We start from the raw sequence: 16473 nt of genomic DNA, 5'->3' as shown, positions 1-16473 counted from the left end.
ATTCCAAAAAGCGGTGCATACACTTCAAGTCTTTAACCCACATTCAAAATAATATAGTTCAACAAAAATATAACATTCATTTAGAAATAAGTTCTTTACACTCCAAAAGAAGTGTATACACTTCAACCCAAATTCAAAATAACAAAAATAAAATAACATAGTTCAACAAAAATATAATATCCTTGGAACTCGTCAAATGCTAAGTATTAATATTGAAAGAATTTGAGCAAACAGTAGACTAATCCTGACTATGACCACAATTATCATCTATAGATTCTTTGTTGATGTCCAAATTCATAACATCTTCCACAAGAGCATCCAATTTCATTTGTGCAAGTTCTATGCCAAAAAAGAAAAAAGTATTAGTACTTCTAGGGTCTGTAAAGTTTCAATTTCCAGTTATACCCCTTGCAAATTTTTGTAATTATTTTTTCTTTTTAAATTTAAAATATATGTTGGATATAATAGGTATTTGACAAATCTAAAATAAAATAAATATTTATTTGTTATACGAGTTAAACAAGTTCTGTTAAGTGGGTCATTTTGGGTTGACAAAAATAAATTGGTGTGTCAAACGTGTCTATTGCGGGTTACGGGGGTTGATTCGCTTATGACATGTTTCTTATCGTGTTGCTTTCGGGTCAACTCGTTTATGATCCAAACCCATTAAGGCCCAACCCTAATCCGAAAAAGCCCGTGTCGGGTTCGTGTCGTGTTTGCGGGTTGGGTCGAAAATAATATTTAATTTTTCTTTGTAGCTCTAGATTTTTCCTTATTAATTTGCTGCTTTGGTGAGACGTGACCAAATTATTGATTTGATAATGATTATAGTGAAATCATTCTCCAATAGCCTTAATTAGTTTTTTTTTTTTTTCAATTATTTCTGTTGAGAATAATGCTTTTAATTTCCTTGTATCGGGGTATCAAGGCGTGAATCATAGAGACATGTGATAACATGTCAATAGAAAGAAGAAGAGTTTGAATCCTTACGAGAACAATGCAATGGCTTTTTGTTCTTCTCTATCTGATAGAAAAAAATTCAAATCATAAAGATAGTAGATATATCCAGGCTGCAATATTCTTCAAGTGCATAACTGCATATCAATACTCATATAAAACACAGCTAACAACAAACACTATATAAACACGTACACAACAAGAACATATAGCTCAGTACTAGTAGTAGCTGTTCCACGAATAGTACAGTGAATGACAAGAAAGATAACATAAGTTGTAGCTCTTATTTCTAAATATTTAGCTATGCATTCAGTTGGCAGTTGGGGGTTTGTGGGGTGGCTTGTGAGAAGGACTTGGTGGCTTCTTTTCAGCAGTTGGAGGCTTCAAGTTCTTTCGGGGTGGCCTTTGCGAGTCTTTATGATCTTCTGGGTGATGATCATGTGGTGGCTTGTGCTCCGGTGGTGGCTTCTCTCCTTTACCCTTTGGTGGCTTGTGTTCTGGGAATGGTTTCTTCTCTCCCTCTTCAACTGAGGTTGGTGGTTTGTGTTTAGGTGGTGGCTTTGCTCCCTTGGGAGGAACTTTACCATCAATGGAAGATGACTCCAATAGAAGGTGTCCAGGGTGATGATCATGTGGTGGCTTGTGCTCTGGTGGTGGCTTCTCTCCTTTACCCTTTGGTGGCTTGTGCTCTGGTGGTGACTTCTCTCCTTTACCCTTTGGAGGCTTGTGTTCTGGGCATGGTTTCTTCTCTCCCTCTTCAACTGAGGTTGGTGGTTTGTGTTTTGGTGGTGGCTTTGCTCCCTTGGGAGGAACTTTACCATCAATGGAAGATGACTCCAATAGAAGGTGTCCAGGGTGATGATCATGTGGTGGCTTGTGCTCTGGTGGTGGCTTCTCTCCTTTACCCTTTGGTGGCTTGTGCTCTGGTGGTGGCTTCTCTCCTTTACCCTTTGGGGGCTTGTGTTCTGGGAATGGTTTCTCTTCCTTGTCAAGTAGGGTTGGTGGCTTGTGTTTTGGTGGTGGCTTTTCTCCCTTTGGAGGAGGTTTGCCATCAATGGCAGTAGACTCCAATAGAAGGCGTTCGGGGTGATGATCATGTGGTGGTGGCTTCTCTCCCTTACCTGGGGTTGGTGGTTTGTGTTCTGGCAATGGCTTCTCTTCCTTATTGAGTGAGGTTGGTGGCTTGTGTTTTGGGGGTGGCTTTTCTCCCTTAGGAGGTTTGTGCTCATGTTTGGGAGACTCATGGTGGTCAGCCAGTGAGGCAGTGCTTAGAAGCACCACTCCAAGGAGCAACACAAGGCAGTATCTTGTAGTAGTCATCTTTGGTCTTTGGATGGTTCAAAGCAAGAAGACTCTTGGCCTTTTATAAGGGACTAGAGAGCCTATATTGCATCAGATCATACGTCATTCAGCACTTAAAAATTAAAATAGGGTTGTGTTAACGGGCATGGTACAACACACTTTTGGATAATTTTTTGGTAACTTTTTTAGATTTTTCGTAATTTTTTTTTATCTTTTTTGAAAATTTTTTTGACAAATTTTTTTTTCCTTTTTTTTTGACAACTTTTTTTCCTTTTTTTTAGTGAAACATAAAAAAAGAAATGTTAACAACCACCGCACGATGCTTATTTGCATTTTCCATTAAAGGGTTGTGTTAACGGGCGCCTTACGGTGCCCGTTAACAACACACTTTTGGGTAATTTTTTGGTAACTTTTTCAGCTTTTTGACAGTTTTTCATTTTTTGGCAATTTTTTTTAATCTCTTTTGGAAATTATTTTGACAACTTTTTTTTATTTATTTTTTTGAGTGAAACACAACAAAGAAAACGTTAACAACCACCGCACGATGCTTGTTAACATTTCCCATTAAAGGATTGTGTTAACAGGCACCGTAAGGTGCCCGTTAACAACACACTTTTACGTAATTTTTTGGTAACTTTTTCAGCTTTTGGCAGTTTTTCATTTTTTGGCAATTTTTTTTTTATCTCTTTTGGAAATTTTTTTGACAAATTTTTTTTCTTTTTTTTGAGTGAAATACAAAAATAGAAACGTTAACAATCACCGCATGATGTTTGTTAACGTTTCCCATTAAAGGGTTGTGTTAACGAGCACCGTAAGGTGCCTGTTAACAACACACTTTTGGGTAATTTTTTGGTAACTTTTTTCAGTTTTTTGGCAGTTTTTCATTTTTTGGCAATTTTTTTTTTATCTCTTTTGGAAAATTTTTTAACAACCTTTTTTCATTTTTTTGAGTGAAACACAAAAAAAAAGAAACGTTAAAAACCTCCGCACGATACTTGTTAACATTTCCCATTCAAATATACCCTACCAGAGAAACAGTTCAAAATAGATATCTTTTCTTCTTTAATATTAAAATATAAGTATTAATATATGGGGTCCAATCGGGTTCTACTGAGTTCAAAAGTTTGACAATGTACCAAAGCTGTTCTTTGCTTTCCATGCACAGATCTCATTTGCATGCAATCTTAGAATATTTTATGCTAAAGCTTAGTTCCTCATCAATTACCTTACTTTGAATTTTTATATCCTAAACATAGATATCATTCCCACAAGGAGGAAGTAAATCCACATACTGGTCACGTAATAATGTAATATGTACATGGTTCAACATCAACACTATACCGCAAGAAGCGTGTAAGCTAGGGAAAAAAGCACCTAACTTTAGAAGGCTTTTCAATTATAAAATATATATATTCACTTTTTGTGTATCATTTTATACTCCATCAATCATAATTTGTTATATATTAGTTGCTTTTATAAAATAATTAAAGTTCCAAAAAAAAATCAAATATATGCCTATCATGATTGATAGAATATAAAGTATGCATAAGGAGTAGAATATAAAGTATGAATAAGAAGTAGGATATAAAGTATGCATAAGGAGTATATGTCAATGAGCTACAAGCACATTGAGGCTTTTATGAATTTTTTACTTCTATTATATATTATCATCATTTTTCATAACATGGCGTTGAAGCCCCACATCGTGAGTAGATTATATGCATACACGTTGGCATGATAAATGTACAGTTTTAGCTATTTTTCAAAAACACTAAAAAAGTGCACAATGGTGTTTCTCGAATTCCCACTTAGGATGGCGACTTTACTAGCTACTAGACACTGCACCAGTGGTTAGAGGAAAGATGCAAACAAGTCATGTGATGGGGGCAGAAATCAAACTTTTACAAAATATAATGTAGTAATCAAGCATCTTAATGGATAGCAAATGGATAACCATACACAATTTAGTGTGAACTGTTGAGATTAGAGGCACATTGATCTTGTATGGCTCGTTACAAATACTATTTTAGTCATATCGTACAATTCATACAGTTTAAAAGAACTTAAGTGAGACACGCAAGTGTCACATGAGCTTTGTATCACTTTCTTAAATTTTTATTTTTTATTTTTAAGAATACTAAGTATTTTAATACACCTGTGGAGAAAAAAAAGAAAGTCTTAAAAAAATTGATAATGGTGTATATTCAAAAGGAACACATTACTTCAGTAACTAAACATATGCATGTTTGTAAATAATTAATTGATTTGTTGGTAGGCATTAGAGTCTGTTTTAAGTTTGTAAGAGATGGATTAGCCTGTTATGCTCTGTTTTAATAGATAAATAACAGAGATGATTATAATTATAATAATATATAAGTAAGACACTCGACCAATGAACTATGTTGTTGATGTGGTTGTCCGTACATGAGAATTGAGATCTTCTCATTAGGCCTGCACTTCCTACAAAACCCAATATGAGTGGCCCCCTTTCTTTCCTTTTTTATTTTGTTTTATTTAAAAAAAAAAATTAGTTGATATCTGAAATTTTAGGGTGTAAAATTCAAACACTCCTAAACTTTTTGAAGTAAAATCCATTAGGCTTGCACTTCTTACAAAACCCAATATGAGTGGCCCACTTTCTTTCATTTTTTTAAAAAAAAAAATTAGTTTATAAATAAAAGCAAAATTCTGAAATTTTAGGGTATAAAATTCAAACACTCCCAAATTTTAGGGAGTAAAATTCAAAAACCTCTAAAGTTTAGGAGGTAAAATCCAAATTCTAAAAAGTCAGAGTATAAAATCTAAATACCTCCAAAATTTAGGAGTATAATTTGTAATGAAGAGGCTTTGATGTCATTTGAGCTATGTTGTGAGTGTTGAGTTTATGGCATATGTTATAAAAAACCAATCATATATTCACATTGTTCTTGTTCCTAAAGTTCGTAACATAGAGAATATGATTGAGTTCAGACGAATTTCCTTATGTAATGTTTTAAATTAAGGTAGGCAAAGATATTGACTAATAGATTGAAGAGATTGCTACCTTGGATTATTTTGGACTTACATAGTGCTTTTGTTCCAGGATGGCTTATAATTGATCAAGTTCGCATTTGAGATGCTTCATTTGATGAGTATAAGAAAAAAACAATGAAATGGGAGAATGACTTTAAAAGCTTGATATGAACAAAGCCTATAACAAAGTTGAATCGCCTAAAACTTTTAGCTATGTTGATTTTTTTTTTCATGTCACTGCTTATCTGGTTTGGAATAAGAAATAGTCTTCTCTTTGAAGGTCTCAAGTGGGAAGTAGGTCATGGATTTTCAACAGCAATAACAACTGGGCCATTTTCTTCAACTGCCAGATAATATAATCCAGCATATGTCACTATGTCAAGAGCCTCAAATTGTGTGTGTGTGTGTGTGTGTATGTTTTTTTTATTTTTTTATTTTTTTATTTTTTTATTATCAATCCTAGGATGTTGTTTTGTGTGTGTTCTGTGAAATCATTTGTTGGGTTTTTGATAATTTTAATGAAATTCTACTATTTCTATCCAAAATATAAAAAAATAAAAAGCCCACTTTTTTATATCTTAAAATGTGTCCTACCATATGTCCATATTAAAAAAATCCACAATTTTTATTGAGGAGAATGGTTTAAAGACAAAGATGAACAAATTTTACTGGTGGTTTCCGGTGTGAGGTGACAGAAGGCGTGCCACGTGAGGTGGTGCGTTGTGGCTGGGATCCTTAATCTCTCCTCTAGTAGAGTGAACTGAACTATCTTTTTATTGTTAAGTACAAACGGTGTTAGAATAATTTGGCTATGGGGCCTAGGGATTTCATTGTTATTTCAAAAAGTTCAAGGTTTAGCTCCTTGGAATTTTGGGTTTAATAGAATTTATAATGACAAGTATGACATGAAATCAGTTGTAGCACATTGGTAGTTCATAACGAACATTGAATTTGGATTCAAATCCCAGCAGTGGAAAATTCTTTTTTGCTGTTTTTTTTATTGGGTCTGTGCATGAGAATTGAGATCTTCTCTTTGGGCCCGCTTTTCTTACAAAACCCAATATGAATGGCCCACTTTTAATTTCATTTAAAAAAAAATATGTTCATAAATAAAATAACTTATGCCAATCAGAGTTATCAAACACACCCAATATGCTCACTCTCATTGTTCGTTTTATTTTTATTTTATTTTGTTTTTGACTACTTAGTTTATATACTCGCTTTCAAATTTCAATTAAGAGCACATGCTAGTGCCAATAGCCTTATAACTCAACCAAAACTTTTTGGTATTTTCAATGGAGACATATAAGGTTTAAATTTCCTCATTCCCATAACTGAAGAATAAGGCTTGTGTTAGTGGATTTAGGTGTCAGAGGTAGAGGTAGAGGGCTAATTAGGGTATGTGCTAAAAAATGCAAATGGTTGTAAGATACAAAAGATGATAAGTGAGTATTAAATTTGGGATTTTTTAAACCTAAAAATAGATAGAATATTTAGATCCAACTCATTAGTCAGCTCCCGATCAAGTATACCTCCTGATATCCCTGATATTATCAATGAAGAAAATTATTCAGTTGAAGAAGAAAGCTGCTTAGACTTTAATAAATGGACTATTCCTAAAATTAATGTTAATGCAATTTATAAAACAAGCTGGCTCAATTCTACTTTTAAAACTGAATTTAATGTTAAGACCATCAAACGGGCTTATGACATATCTAGAGTTCACGAGAAATGTTGTTTGTTTAACAAGAAATCTATTCATGATTTTCGTACTAAAGGATATAGATTCTTGCATATTGGATATGTTCAAGTTGCTGTTAAGCCACTAACTCGTAATAGTGTTAATGATTCAGTTAACACTAATAGTGTTAATGATTCAATATTGGATACGTTTATGTGATGCTAGATTTAGAAAATTCGAAACTAGCATACTTGGTATGATTCAGTCATCTTTGTTTAATGGCCCTTTTTATTTTGATTGTTTCTAATTTAAATCTTGCTTTAGATGATCGTCATAGTGCTAAAGCTTTAACTTTAAATATCCTAACTTTTGATTATGATATGGATGAAGGTTAGAAGGTGCTAAACCTCTTGCTATTGTTTATTATGTTTATTATAAATTGTTAAAAACCAATTTAAATCCTCATGCTAGAATTCAACATTTCGGTTATAAAACCTTACTAATTATGAGTTCTACCCCGAATGCTAAAATTTTACCGGTGGTTTTCAGCATGCTGTGGCGAAAGGCATGCCACGTGTGGGCGGCAAGTGTTGGCCGGGCTCCTCTTTCTCTCTTTCTTTCTATCTTTATTGTAGTAGCGTGAATTGAACTGTCCTTTTATTGTTAAGTACAAATGTTGTTAGAACTTCGAATAATTTGAGGGTTAATTGATATTTTAAAAAGTTCAGGGGTAGCTCCTTTATTTGGAAGTTAAGGTTTAATAATAATTTAATGATATATAAGACATGAAATCTGCTGTAGCACATTGGTAATTCCATTGATTCAATTGATTGAATTCAGGTTCAAATCTCTACAGCGGAAAAATCATTTGGTTTTTTTACTTATTTGGTCAATGCATGAGAATTGAAATCTTCTCATTGGGCCTGCATTTATTAGAAAACCTAATATGAGTTAAAACCTTTTGGTACCATATTGATGCATGCTTTCTTTAGTTGCTTGCATTTCCTATTTCTTGTTTGTAACATGTGGGGGATTGTTGGTGTGGGTGTGTGTTCTAAACACTTTTTATTATTATTTATTTTTTGGCAGTTTGGCATTTATGAGTAAAATAGCCGTTAGGCAATAATGGACAATATAACTGTTGGGCTTTTATGAGTTATTAGTAACCAATAACTATATAATACCCATCATCACACCCTTTCCTATAATATATATTTTTCTACACTATATTTAGATATACACAATTCTATTCTCTTTCTATTCTGCATATTTTTCTACAATTTATATTTGTTCTAAGGAAAAGCAATAGATGGTTGTTCTTATACCTTCATGAGTGGAAGTGCGTCCATCACAAAGATTGATGCTATAGCATAATCTTGAGGGGATGTTTGGCCAAGACAACCAGTCGCTCGCATAAAAAAAGAAAAAAAGAAAAGAAAAGAAAAGACAACCAGTTGCACCGAGTTTTACCTCGGGTGGCATGAATCAACATTTAAAGACAATACTTTTGCAGTGTGATTCCTTAACACTGTGAGATTGTTCATATATATATATATGTGTGTGTGTGTGTGTGTGTGTGTGTGTGTGTGTGTATACTTGTGATATTATTTGTTGTATCAAAACTTGTTTATTCACTAAAATATTTCCAACATAACACACAAATGACATGGGTATTTGTATGATACATAAACATAATATGCATAGATGCAAGTCTTTCTTCCATAAGTAGAGACACAAGTTTTCCTCATTCATGTCAGTAAGTTACATATTTTGAAACTAATGAGTACTTGAGTTTATAAAAATTGAGTTATACGCGGCATCTTATATTTTTTAATTCCAAGTCAGCAGGTGCTACTATGGCAGATTTTTATGGAACTCGATTTTCATAAACTCGAGTTACAAGTCAAACTCAAGTTTCCTAAACTCGAGTTTCAAAAAGGTGGTAGATTGCAAAATATTTTCCAAACAGTGATAGTTTGTTATATATTTTGCTAAATAATGGTATTTGACCATTTTTGCCTCGAAATCAATGAAATAGTATTGTCTTTGAAGGTACAATGATATTGAATCAAGTGGATTTTGCCAAATAATGGTATTTGGCCATTGTGTCCTCAGAATCAATAAAATAGTATTGTTTTTAAAAGTACAACGATACTGTATACAGTGGGAAGTGGGTCGTGGATTTTTAGCAGCAACAATAGTTGGGACATGTACTTCTTCTACAAGATATAATAACCCAACATATGTCACTGTGCCAAAAGCCTCAAATTGTGCTTTTTTATTATCAATCCTAGGATGTTGTTGTGTGTGTTCTATGACATCATCTGTTGGTTTTTTGATAAGTTTAATGCAATTCTACTATTTCTTTCAAAAAAAAAAAAAAACCATAAAAGCCCACTTTTATATCTTAAAATGTGTCCCGCCGATATGCCCTATATTACACTCCCCAATTTTATTGAGGAGGTTACCGTACCATGAGCATAAGCAAGGAGACCGGTGTATGCAATCATTGCTCCATTATCAATGCAATACTTGTCATCAAGGGGGCATATTGTACCATCAAGGGGCCTCCGTCAAGGGGATTCTTTATAACCTTATCTCTTTCTTTTATGTGCAGAGGGCTTGTCAGCATTGATAAGAAACTCAGTGCATGAAGGAAATATGGAAGGAATTGCTTTATGTCGTGGAGGACCAAAGCTCTCACATCTTTTCTTTATTGATGATAGCCTAATATTTTGCAAGGCCTCTGTATTAGAATGCAACTGACTACAAAGAGTTTTACATGTATATGAGCAGGCTTCTGGACAACAATTGAATAGGGTAAAAACTGCATTGTTTTTCAGTAAGAATACACTAAGAGAGGTCCAAGAAGAGATAAAAAACAGATTTGGGGCACAAGTCATAAAACAACATGAGAAGTATCTTGACCTACCTTCTCTTGTGGGAAGAGACAAGAGGAATACTTTCACTAGTATTAAAGAGAAGCTTGGAAAGAAATTGGTAGGATGGAAGGAAAAGACGCTGTCAAAAGCTGGAAAAGAAGTGCTAATTAAAGCAGTTGCTCTAGCAATTTCAACATACACAATAAGTTGCTTCAAGCTACGAGACTCCTTATGCGAAAGAGCTAACAAGCATGATCCAGAATTTTTGGTGGGGCCAAAAGAATGATGAGAAGAAAATTGCATGGCTTCGTTGGGACAAGTTATGTGAGCCAAAGTCATGCGGTGGCATGAGTTTTAAGAAGCTAAAATAATTCAATCTTGCCCTCCTAGCGAAGCAAGGTTGGCGACTTCAAAATGACCATAACTCTCTTGTATATTGAGTACTAAAGGCCAAGTATTTTCCAAGGCGTGACTTCATCCATGCTACTCTAAAAAATAATTCCTCATATACTTGGCGAACCATAATGACGGCTCAATCTCTTGTGAAAGAAGGGATGAGATGGAGGGTGGGCAACGGAGTGAACATAAAGATTTGGGAGGACAAATGGCTTCCCATAGGCCCTATGTATATGATTCAATCACCACGCCTATTCCTACAGTCTGATACAAGAGTAGGAGAACTGATAAATAAGGAGAATGGTGGCTAGAAAACGAAGGTCCTTGACTCGCTGTTTTACCCACATTAGGCAGAGGTGATTAAAGGAATTCCTCTAAGCACTCAACTGCCAAGTGATAAGTTGGTATGGACTGCTTCCTCACATGGCCGCTTAACTGTGCGCAGTGCATACACCCTTGCTGAGAAGCTAGCACAACCAGTGCACATTGGTTCCAGCTTAGACAGTAGCCAAGCCCGCCATTTCTGGAGGAAAATATGGGACCTTCCCATGCCCCATAAAATTAGGCACTTTACTTGGAGATCATGTAGGGAGTTGCTGCCAACAAAGGCCAATCTTAAACGAAGGAAGTTACAGCAAGATCCAATCTGTGACATTTGGAAATTGGAGGAGGAGACTATGGCCCATGTGCTATGGAATTGTGAGATTGCCAGAGAGACATGGACATGCACAAAGGTGTCAATCCTTGTGGGTGTCTTAGATGGTTGGTCATTCCAAGACTTACTTTGGCATATGATCATTATGGACAGTGTGGAAGCAGCAAGGGTTGCTATGGTTGTCACGGTTGCGTGGGCCTTGTGGTGTAATAGGAACGTGACAAGGATTGGGGGAAAAAAGAAGTCGGGGAGAGAGATGGTTCAATGGGTAGCAATATACTTGGCAGAGTACACCACAGCAACGAAGTCACTAGGCCCGCCTACACCTTTGGAGGTGTTGAGAAGCTCGTGGGAACCTCCACCGGGAAATAGGTACAAAGTTAACGTGGATGGAGCACTCTTGACAGACCAGAAATCAGCTGGGGTAGGAGTGATCATTAGGGACAGCGAAGGCAGGGTAGAGGCATCTCTGAGTAAAAAGCTTGAGGTACTGTTGGGTGCATTGGAGGCAGAGGCAAAGGCTTTTGAGACCGGTCTACTTTTTGCCAAGGATATTGGTGTCCGTGATATCATATTGGAAGGTGACTCCATGATCGTGTATCAAGCTCTAACTGGACTTTCCAATCCACCATTATCTGTGGAATCACTCATAGCAGGAATGTTCACTCTGCAAAGAATTTCATCAAGTCCAATTCTCACATGTACGTCGGCAAGGGAATAAACCAACCCATCTATTAGCCAAACATGGTCAAAGCGTTGTTGATTTCACCGCTTGGATTGAAGAGAACCCCTGCTTCATTGAGAAGACTCTTATTCACGATGTATTTTCTTTTTCGCATTTTCAATAAAGTAAGAGTATTTCACATAAAAAAAAAGACTTTCCACCACGCTCTGAGCACATTGTTCTCATCATCTCTTGCAAACGCTCATTGCAACCAACACCACCAACAATAAGAACATCTTTCGTGTCACAGTGTGCCATTGCCCTTTTGGTAATCTCCACAAGCATTGCAAACATAGTTTCCTGTAACATATTACATATCAAAATATTACACACAATATATGTCAGAATAATATAAATAAAGATATTTTTCGGGTGTATAAGTAAAATAAAAGAGAGAAAATTGTATGGCCTAGTATATGTAACTTTAGAAAAGTCCCTCCCACAGAGGGTGAGTTAGCTTTTGAGAGAGAGAATTAAGACAAGAACTAACAAACATATGATGATACAACATCTAATGATTGAGATATGAAGAATAGCTTAGTTCAATTAATTATTGAAGGGATGGTGCTACTGGGGCAATGCCCCTAAAGATCTAATGGATAGAAAAAAATAAAACTATAGCACAAATCATCATTAAAATTTATTGCTAGAACCTAATTAATTTGAGAAAATATATGATTAATTTATAGCCACAAACCTTATGTTATTTCCTTGAATACTTTCTTTCTCTTTCCTAATTAATTTAAAGTTAGGGAAATGAAAGGCATAAAAGTTGATACATAAAAAGAAGTTGTAAAAGTTAGGTTTTAATTTTTACAAAACTTAGTTTTTAGATCTTCTTTTCCCTTAATTTTTTAGTTTTCTATGTTTTAAGAGGAGAGAGACATAAAAAGGTAACAAAAATACAAATTTACCCCTGTTTTTAGTAGATGTGGGTAACGTGAGATAAACAGAGCTAACCTCAGGTGGGTAATTTGCTAATATTTAAACCATAAGTAGTCAAAGTGTTTTCGGGGAAACCACATGCGGGTAAAATGTAATTTCCCCTAATATTTTGTAGATCAATCATTGATATTACTTTTTTACTTATCATTTTTTATTATTTCTATCCATTTTAAAAATTGGTAGTTTATAACATGATTTTAAGTCCCGTTGTATATACTAGCCTCTGAGCACGCGTGCGAGTGTGTGCTTAGAGGCTTTTCTATTTTATGGATAAAGATTAATAATTTGCATTTATTATAATTTGGAATTTCTACTTTTTTCAATCACAAAAAAAAAAAAAATCTAAGGGTGTGATGAAAACGTGAGGCGAGTTTTGTAGATTGGAGGAGTTTTAACACTAATAAAAGAGCGATCTTATTTTGTAGGGAGTTAGTGAGTAGATGTAAGAATTTAAATTAACGTAAAAGTAGGAGTTTATTAGAAGCAAGAAGACATTTTTTTTTTTTGAGAAACACATACACACACACACACACACACACACACATATATATATATAGGGGAAGGGAAGCAGGAAGACATTTTAACGTAGATATAGGAATTTATTATTTTTGTCAATTTCCTACTTTAGCCCCATTATAAGTTTTAGGTAGGGATATTTTTGACAATAAAAAAAGCAATAACTAACTTTCTTTTGCCAATTTACTGTTTTAACCTCATTTTTAAATTGTTGGTTAATTAATTTAGGGGTATTTTTGATAGTAAAAAAAGTAATAAATAACTTTCTGAATCCTCTTAATATATACAGATAATGTAATTTTTCATTTTAAAATGCCAAATTTTATTTAAAATTCAGTTGTTTTTTTCATAATTTTTATTAAAAAAAATTTCTAAGTTAATACCCTTAATATATCCATTAAGAAGCAACTATAACAAATTCCCCATTTTTAGGTGATTTTCTTTTTCTTTAGGTTATTTATATTTACCCTTTACCCTATTTTAGCCAGGGGTGTTAATTAGGATTAGCGTGTTTAGTTTGTGTCGTATCGAGGTAGGGGTATTCGACCAAATGACTCAATCCTAACCCGACCCATTTAATAATCGTATCATGATCCTTCAACCCTAACCCGACCTGTTAATAAGGCAGGTTGACCTGATCCAACCCATTTGACGCGCTTAATAAACGAGTCGTATTGGGTTGACACAAATGTAACACAACCCATTTCATCCTGCATAATTTTAAATATAACATCCATCTAGAATTTTTTTTTTAATCCCAAAAAGTGGTGCATACACTTCAAGTCTTTAACCCACATTCAAAATAATATAGTTCAACAAAAATATAACATTCATTTAGAAATAAGTTCTTTACACTCCAAAAGAAGTGTATACACTTCAACCCAAATTCAAAATAACAAATATAAAATAACATAGTTCAACAAAAATATAATATCCTTGGAACTTGTCAAATGCTAAGTATTAATATTGAAAGAATTTGAGTAAACAGTAGACTAATCCTGACTATGACCACAATTATCATCTATAGATTCTTTGTTGATGTCCAAATTCATAACATCTTCCACAAGCTCATCCAATTTCATTTGTGCAAGTTCTATGCCAAAAAAGAAAAAAGTATTAGTACTTCTAGGGTCTGTAAAGTTTCAATTTCCAGTTATACTCCTTGCAAATTTTTGTAATTACTTTTTTATTTTTAAATTTAAAATATATGTTGGATATAAAAGGTATTTGACAAATCTAAAATAAAATAAATATTTATTTGTTATACGAGTTAAACGGGTTCTGTTAAGTGGATCATTTTGGGTTGACAAAAATAAATTGGTGTGTCAAACGTGTCTATTGCGGATTACAGGGGTTGATTCGCTTATGATATGTTTCTTATCGTGTCGCTTTTGGGTCAACCCGTTTATGATCTAAACCCATTAAGGCCCAACCCTAATCCGAAAAAGCCCGTGTCGGGTTCGTGTCGGGTTCGTGTCGTGTTTGCGGGTTGGGTCGAAAATAATATTTAATTTTTCTTTGTAGCTCTAGATTTTTCCTTATTAATTTGCTGCTTTGGTGAGACGTGACCAAATTATTGATTTGATAATGATTATAGTGAAATCATTCTCCAATAGCCTTAATTAGTTTTTTTTTTTTTCAATTATTTCTGTTGAGAATAATGCTTTTAATTTCCTTGTATTGGGGTATCAAGGCGTGAATCACAGAGACATGTGATAACATGTCAATAGAAAGAAGAAGAGTTTGAATCCTTAAGAGAACAATGCAATGGCTTTTTGTTCTTCTCTATCTGATAGAAAAAAATTCAAATCATAAAGATAGTAGATATATCCAGGCTGCAATATTCTTCAAGTGCATAACTGCATATCAATACTCATATAAAACACAGCTAACAACAAACACTATATAAACACGTTCACAACATGAACATATAGCTTAGTACTAGTAGTAGCTGTTCCACGAATAGTACAGTGAATGACAAGAAAGATAACATAAGTTGTAGCTCTTATTTCTAAATATTTAGCTATGCATTCAGTTGGCAGTTGGGGGTTTGTGGGGTGGCTTGTGAGAAGGACTTGGTGGCTTGTGAGAAGGAAGGTGTCCTTTGCGAGTCTTTATGATCTTCTGGGTGATGATCATGTGGTGGCTTGTGCTCCGGTGGTGGCTTCTCTCCTTTACCCTTTGGTGGCTTGTGTTCTGGGAATGGTTTCTTCTCTCCCTCTTCAACTGAGGTTGGTGGTTTGTGTTTAGGTGGTGGCTTTGCTCCCTTGGGAGGAACTTTACCATCAATGGAAGATGACTCCAATAGAAGGTGTCCAGGGTGATGATCATGTGGTGGCTTGTGCTCTGGTGGTGGCTTCTCTCCTTTACCCTTTGGTGGCTTGTGCTCTGGTGGTGACTTCTCTCCTTTACCCTTTGGAGGCTTGTGTTCTGGGCATGGTTTCTTCTCTCCCTCTTCAACTGAGGTTGGTGGTTTGTGTTTTGGTGGTGGCTTTGCTCCCTTGGGAGGAACTTTACCATCAATGGAAGATGACTCCAATAGAAGGTGTCCAAGGTGATGATCATGTGGTGGCTTGTGCTCTGGTGGTGGCTTCTCTCCTTTACCCTTTGGTGGCTTGTGCTCTGGTGGTGGCTTCTCTCCTTTACCCTTTGGGGGCTTGTGTTCTGGGAATGGTTTCTCTTCCTTGTCAAGTGGGGTTGGTGGCTTGTGTTTTGGTGGTGGCTTTTCTCCCTTTGGAGGAGGTTTGCCATCAATGGAAGTAGACTCCAATAGAAGGCGTCCGGGGTGATGATCATGTGGTGGTGGCTTCTCTCCCTTACCTGGGGTTGGTGGTTTGTGTTCTGGCAATGGCTTCTCTTCCTTATTGAGTGAGGTTGGTGGCTTGTGTTTTGGGGGTGGCTTTTCTCCCTTAGGAGGTTTGTGCTCATGTTTGGGAGACTCATGGTGGTCAGCCAGTGAGGCAGTGCTTAGAAGCACCACTCCAAGGAGCAACACAAGGCAGTATCTGGTAGTAGTCATCTTTGGTCTTTGGATGGTTCAAAGCAAGAAGACTCTTGGCCTTTTATAAGGGACTAGAGAGCCTATATTGCGTCAGATCATCGTCATTCAGCACTTAAAAATTAAAATAGGGTTGTGTCAACGGGCACGGTACAACACACTTTTGGATAATTTTTTGGTAACTTTTTTAGTTTTTTGGTAATTTTTTTTAATCTTTTTTGAACATTTTTTTGACAACTTTTTTTTCCTTTTTTTTGACAACTTTTTTTCCTTTGTTTTTAGTGAAACATAAAAAAAGAAACGTTAACAACCACTGCACGATGCTTATTTACATTTTTCATTAAAGGGTTGTGTTAACGGGCACCTTACGGTGCCCGTTAACAACACACTTTTGGGTAATTTTTT

The 16473-nt window shown here is 35.2% G+C and overlaps 1 protein-coding gene across 2 annotated transcripts; it reads right to left on the bottom strand.

Moving 5' to 3' along the window:
* Positions 1-1222: 1222 nt before the first annotated feature.
* Positions 1223-16103, bottom strand: LOC142609495 (uncharacterized). Of its 2 annotated transcripts, XM_075781088.1 has the most exons (3): positions 15733-16103; positions 15483-15690; positions 1223-2078 (listed from the first exon to the last, which is right to left on the bottom strand). In XM_075781088.1, exons 1-3 carry the CDS (start codon positions 16087-16089, stop codon positions 1267-1269), a joined length of 1377 nt encoding a protein of 458 aa, XP_075637203.1. In that variant the 5' UTR covers positions 16090-16103; the 3' UTR covers positions 1223-1266. The 2 variants fall into 2 exon arrangements, with proteins under 2 accessions (XP_075637203.1, XP_075637202.1); XM_075781087.1 differs by having other exon boundaries at positions 15483-16103.
* Positions 16104-16473: the final 370 nt, after the last annotated feature.

The sequence above is a fragment of the Castanea sativa genome, chromosome 9 (genome assembly GCF_040712315.1).
Source record: "Castanea sativa cultivar Marrone di Chiusa Pesio chromosome 9, ASM4071231v1".
Lineage (NCBI taxonomy): Eukaryota > Viridiplantae > Streptophyta > Magnoliopsida > Fagales > Fagaceae > Castanea > Castanea sativa.
The sequence above is the reverse complement of the archived record's forward strand: the minus strand, read 5'-3'. Positions and strand labels throughout refer to the sequence as shown.

Bases quoted from the DNA above. Each gene is read 5' to 3' on its own strand.
- LOC142609495 (XM_075781087.1), bottom strand. From the start codon at position 16,089: ATGACTACTACCAGATACTGCCTTGTGTTGCTCCTTGGAGTGGTGCTT. The intron at 2,079-15,482 runs GTAAAGGAGAGA...CACCAACCCCAG, and splicing joins AGAACACAAGCCTCCAAAGG to GTAAGGGAGAGAAGCCACCA.